The sequence below is a fragment of the Moschus berezovskii genome, chromosome 15 (assembly GCF_049115385.1).
Source record: "Moschus berezovskii isolate FMDL1 chromosome 15, NW_MosBer_1.0, whole genome shotgun sequence".
In the NCBI taxonomy this organism is placed as follows: Eukaryota; Metazoa; Chordata; class Mammalia; order Artiodactyla; family Moschidae; genus Moschus; species Moschus berezovskii.
In genome coordinates, this window is record NC_142474.1 from 39289681 (window position 1) to 39295702 (window position 6022).

Below are 6022 nucleotides of genomic sequence, written 5' to 3' on the forward strand. Positions count from 1 at the left end.
TGTAACTGTGTCTCTTACGTGCTCACCTGGGAAGCAGTTAACGCCCTCCCCGGAGGCCCTACACTTGCAGGGACACGGATGTGCTAGGCGCCTGGGGCCTTGCCGGCTCATGGCCACCATGTCCAGGCCTCGGGTGACAGGCTGGCGTTGGCCGGGGGCGTGGGGAGCAGCCTTAGGCGAGCACACGGAGCACACAGTGACGTGTCCATGGGACGGCTCACCGCTCAGACGTCGCTTGTGGATACCCAGCGGGACACTGACGCCATGACCCCCTCCTCCCACCGCGGCTGTGGTCTCCGTGGGCCGCTGTCCCCAGTGGGTGTCACTAGCTGACACATCACTGTCCACTGTCCCCTCTGCCACGAGGTCGGCTCAGAGCAGCCGCGCCGGCCACACACACAGCAGGCGCCTAATCACAGTGTCCTGACTTTCCTAGTCCAACGTGGAGCACCTGACGGAGAAGATGAAGACGAGCATTCAGAGGGGGCTCGTGCTCAGGTAATGGCCCACGGTCCCCAAGCGCGGCTGTCCTTCTCTGCATGGGCTCGCTCTGCTCCACATTCAGACCGGTTCGCGTTGAAATGATTCAAGGGCCATTTTTAGAGATCCAGTTTTGCTTGGTCATCAGTTTCTAAGATTCTTTCAGTGGTTTCTGTCATGACGCCACCACAGTGATAAAGAGCGAGGGTGGCATGGTTGCAGGGGCGGGATGACCCTGGGCTCGTGTGTTGCAGGAACGAGAGCTGCAGCGAGAACTACACCACCGACTTCATCTATCAGCTTTACTCCGAGGAGGGCAAAGGCGTGTTCGACTGCAGGAAGAACGTGCTGGGCCACATGCAGCAGGTGGGCCGTGGCGGGGCAGGGCCGCACCCCTTTTCTCACTTGGATGGCCTGTGTTAGCCGTTTTGCAAGAAGGAAGTGTATTCCTAAGTCAGTTCCACAGTGATTAAAATCAGCATCTGAACTATGTCATTATACCGGCTATCATCAGCCTCAAGAACACTTTCTGTCTGACAGTTGAGCAGATAGGCTTTGTCAGAAAACCGCCCACTTCCATATACATAGTGACACCAGTTAAGTGGAAAGACGCCTTCAAATTAAGTACTTGATTCAGTCAGTCAATTCAGTTGCTCAGTCATATCTGACTCTGCCACCCCATGGGCTGCAGCACGCCAGGCCTCCCTGTCCATCACCACCTCCTGGAGCTTACGCAAACTCATGTCCATTGAGTCGGTGATGCCATCCAGCCATCTCATCCTCTGTTGTCCCCTTCTCCTCCCGTCTTCAATCTTTCCCAGCATCAGGGTCTTTTCCAATGAACATACAGGACTGATTTCCTTTAGGATGGACTGGATGGAGCTCCTTGCAGTACAAGGGAATCTCAAGAGTCTTCTCCAACACCACAATTCAAAAGCATCAATTCTTCGGCGCTCAACTTTCTTTAGAGTTCAACTCTTACATCCATACATGACAACTGGAAAAACCATAGCTTTGACTAGGTGGACCTTTGTTGGCAAAGTGATGTCTCTGCTTTTCAATATGCTGTCTAGATTGGTCATAACTTTTCCTCAGTATACTTTGATTCAGTATCAGGCCTTCGTACACATTTAAAGTGGAGTGTCAGACAAATGACAATTCTTTGAGACCTGCGTGAAATCAGAGCAATTTGGACAGAATCTTGGTGTACGCACGTCAGCGCACCCCAGACAGGGCAGGTGGTTGGGGTGGAGTCACGGGACCCAGTCCCCTGACAGCAGGCCTGCCCATCACCACCTCTGTCCTTGTCTCAGGAGCTTGTAGTTCAAGGTCCACAAACTCACTGACTGCCCTGAAGTTACACAATGGCATGTGTGGTAGGCGTGTGTAGGTCTTTCTGAAAGTGAGCCCACAGAGTGGACCAGCTTCTTAAGAGAACTGTGACCCTTCCCCACAGCCTCCCCAAAACAAGCTGAAGGGGTCCTGATGAAGATGCTGACGTAAGGAGGATGCTCAGGGTCTGGTTGATTAAAAGCCACCTCCTTGGGAAGCAGCAACACCTGACCGGAGGGCTTTGGCTGCAGGAGTGACAGGGTTTCTTGTGGTTTGTTTGGTCCCAGTCACGTACAAGGAGGTAGAAACAGACCCCCAAACTCGTATTTACAAACTATAGATTTTCTTAGAAATAGGACGTGAATTTTGTTAGTCATTATAACTTCTGTTCCATTTTAAAAGCTAACAGCCAGGAAGGTGCTGGTGTCTAACTCATGTAACTCTGACCAACCACAGGGTGGGGCGCCTTCTCCGTTCGACAGAAACTTTGGAACGAAAATTTCCGCCAGAGCCATGCAGTGGATCAGCTCGAAGCTGAGGGAGTCCGCGGGGAAAGGTAGTAAGTGGTGGCAGGCGGCGTGGTTTGGGAGGGCCGCGCTCTGCGCAGGCGCGTTTCTGCCCCATGTCCCTCTGGCCTTGGGCTGCACATGACTTCTGTGGCTGCTGCCTGACTCAGGCTATAATTAGAAACAAATGTACTTAAGGAAACAGAATGGTAATTACTGCAGGAGGCACTGCTCATGTAGGAAGAAACTGCCCACTCTGAGGGTTCCAACCCGCTGTGATCTTCCCTGTTTCTCTGGTGTGCTGACGCCGAGTTCGCTTTTACCTAAGATGCTTGGCACCTTCCATTATTCCTTTATGGCCTCTCTTTCTGGGGAAGATGGCAAGGGACGGGGAGGCACCTGGCCGGCTTCCTCCCCCGTGGGTCCTCTCCACCTCTGAGCCCCTCCCCAGGGCAGCAGCCCTGTGATTCTTCCTTCAGGGTCTGACTTTGCAGGATTAAACTTTCAAAGGCTCTGGTTTTGTGGTTTACATGAGGGGAGCTGGTCTCTGCTATGGCCTGGGACCCACCCAGCCCTGAGCAAGTGGTTCCGGGGACACAGCCGCTGCCCAGGCCCAGCGAGGCCAGTTGTCCAGACCAGTCTCGTCCACCACACGCTCACTGGTGGGACCCCGCCCTCCCTGGGGCTCACCCATCCGTGTCACCTCAGCTGTTGCTGTGATGGTGGGTGTCCGGTTCCCCTGTGGCTGCCAGAGGCTGACCCTCCAGGTCAGCAGGGAGATGGCTAGGCCCCTCCTGCTGGTCCAGTACTCATTTATTCTGCCACCGCTTCATATTATCTGATTGTTTGGGCTGTGTTATTTCCTAGAATTTAAAAACATTTTAAGTATGTTGCAGAAGATCCATGTTTTATATTCTGAGAGTCACAGGTTGCAGACATGTATCTGCCATTTGGAAAACCCTGTTATTTTCTGTTAAGGTTATCTTTTAATGAAGAACTCTTAATTTAGTAATGTCAGTTTTTTAAACTTTGTCTTGAAGGTTTGAACTTTTTGTTATTAAAATATTCACCTTTTACATTTGGTTTTTAGCCCACTTGAACTGGTATAACATTTAAGGTTTTTCTCCATGTGAATAATTACTTGGGTGCTACCCACTGAAAAATCCATTCCCCTCGATCTGCAGTACAATTAATCTCCATCCAAGAACAGGAACCCAGAAACTTAAGGGACTGTTTCTGGATTGTTTGGTTCTTTTTTTGGCAGCTACCAATTACTGTCACCAGGTAGTCTACCTAGGCTTTCTTTCAGTTTCAGCTATTCTTGACTCTTTGTGTCCATCAGTTCTGTTGAAATTTTGGAGGTGTGGATTACATGTAAATAACAAATTACATAAATAACAAATAATTTGGAAGAAGAATTGACATTTTAAAAATATTTATCTTCTGATTCATGAACAATTTAATCTCCATATATTTAGACCTTTTGTTACTAAAGCATTGTTTTTCATAAAGCTATTGACTGTAAGTTTATTCCTGACTTAGTGATTTTAAAAATATATTACTGTGAAGGGTATTACAATTTCTTACTGCTGACGTGCAGAAATACAACCTGTTTTTATACACTGATGTAAATTGTAATAATTATGCATAAATGCGTCTTGGTTTTCTCACAGCATCCGCATGGATGTGTCTTTTCTTGGTTTTCTCACACAGCATCTGCATGGATGCGACTTTTCTTGGTTTTCTCACACATAGCATCTGCATGGATACATCTTTTCTTGGTTTTTACACACAGCATCTGCATGCAAATCTTTTTTCTTCCTTGACTTTTTGTGGATGAGTTTCCTCCAGAGAAACCCCAACAGACGTAGTGACAGAACTCCTGTCTTGTCTCCTGGATAACACAGGGAACACCTCAGTGCTTCATGACTCAGAATTCTAATATTTAAGTGAAGTCTTTCTGAATCTTATTTGCTGACAGTCTTTGGTGGATACTGGATGCTCTGATGAGAACTGTTTCAGTCATGAAGGCTAGGACACACTTTTGCATTGAATGAGATGGATGGTCCCTTGAATTTTCTTTAGCTGACTTGCTCATGTTACACTCAACCTTGCCTCCCTGGGGTGTAACCCCAACACCCCTAGGCTGCATCCCCTCTGTTCCCCTCTGTGTAGAGGGCAGGCTTGTTCTAGCATCAAAGAGGCCTGGGGGTTCCCTAGGGAGAGCGTTTCTAAGAGTCCTGATTTCGGATGTTTCATAAACCTCAACCTGTGTCCCGGCTGTGCTTCTGCTGTAGGGAGAGCTGACGGCTGCATGTCTTCCATGTTTACAGACCTGCTTTTTGAATCTGTAAAGTCTGGCATGAAAAGACACAATTTACCCTCTTCTCTGCAGTGCCTACAGCTCTCCGTGCCCCCTGCTCTCCAGACCTTGGTAATTTGTGCCAATATCTAGACCTCACCTCTCGTTTTCTTACATCATTTTTCTACGTTTCATAGGAAAAAAATTTTTAAGTGAGGATTCTGTGTGTGTCCTGGGAATCAGCAAGAGAACACTGCTGTTCCAGCCCGTGGCAGAGCTGAAGGAGGAGACGGACTTCGAGTAAGCACCTGAGGTCAGGGGCAGCGGGGAGGCCCACCGGGTGGGCCCCACCCCTGCTCAGCCTGGTCCCCCCTGCAGGCACCGGATCCCCAAGGAGCAGTGGTGGTTGAAGCTGCGGCCCCTCATGAAGATCCTGGCCAAGTACAAGGTCAGCTTCGAGGTGTCGGATGCCAGCCAGCTGGAGCCTGTGCAGCCCCGTGGCCCTGAGGAGCCAGCTGCCATCTAGCTGCCGCCCACCTGCTGTCGTGGTCCAGTTATTTATGAGCACTTTACGCAAGCATCGTCCACGTGAAGCCTGACCCCAGGCCCTGGTGCACGGGCGCCAGTGCTGTCCTGTCTCCTGCTTCACAACCTGTGGTTCCCGCAGAATTAAACGTTTGCTACAACTCCAACCATTGTGCCCAGTGTCTTTATTTCACGTGGGAGTTGAAGACCTCAGGGTGTGCGGGTGGCTGTCAGGGTTCTGTTGGCAGAAACAGACAGGTTTTTTCTAGGGAATTGGAGCTGGCCATAGGCAAGGGCAAAGTCACTGGAGGAAACAGGCAGTGCACTGACCTGCAACACATGGGTGATGCCCAGCGCACAGATGGCCCTGGACCAGGGAAGGTGATGCTGCCAAGGGGGAATGGGGGCATGCACCCCAGAGTCTGCAGAGAAGGGGCCCCCGCCCCCACCCCCACCCTGTGTGCCCGGAGGAGAAGGGAGATGGGGGAGGGTCAGTGCCCTTTGGAGCAGAGCCTGACTGGACACGGTTGCCCCACAGCCAGTGAGTGGAGGCCAGCGTTGGGACACCTCATGCGTTTCTCCGTAAAGTCCCTAAAAACTACTTCGGCAAAATAGTCATTTAAAATAATGTCTCAAGCACAGGTAGGTCAGAGTCACCTTTTAGTTTTAAAAGGCATGCACTAGGACAGTAAGGTAAAACAGCACTTAAAGCCTGAAAGTCTCAAGACTATGTACTCTGTGCATCTCTGGCATTGAGTGAGTGATGATTTCAGTTAATTTCTTTGTGATCGCTATTTCCTTCTTCAAGATGGAACAGTGTTTATCTGACTTGCCAGGCAAGACCTTATGCAAAATTTTAAGAATGATATCAAATGAT

At 49.9% G+C, this 6022-nt stretch overlaps 1 protein-coding gene across 2 annotated transcripts in view; it reads left to right on the top strand.

Annotated features, from left to right (window-relative positions):
* The window catches only part of PFKP (phosphofructokinase, platelet), a 51950-nt gene extending 46638 nt beyond the window's left edge, over positions 1–5312 (top strand). For both annotated transcript variants that reach the window (XM_055431565.2, XM_088843985.1), the window contains 5 exons: positions 437–498; positions 735–846; positions 2269–2368; positions 4818–4920; positions 4999–5312. In XM_055431565.2, the coding sequence (XP_055287540.1) occupies positions 437–498; positions 735–846; positions 2269–2368; positions 4818–4920; positions 4999–5146 (525 nt within the window). In that variant the 3' untranslated portion in view covers positions 5147–5312. The remainder of the gene's footprint in view (positions 1–436; positions 499–734; positions 847–2268; positions 2369–4817; positions 4921–4998) is intronic.
* Positions 5313–6022: the final 710 nt, after the last annotated feature.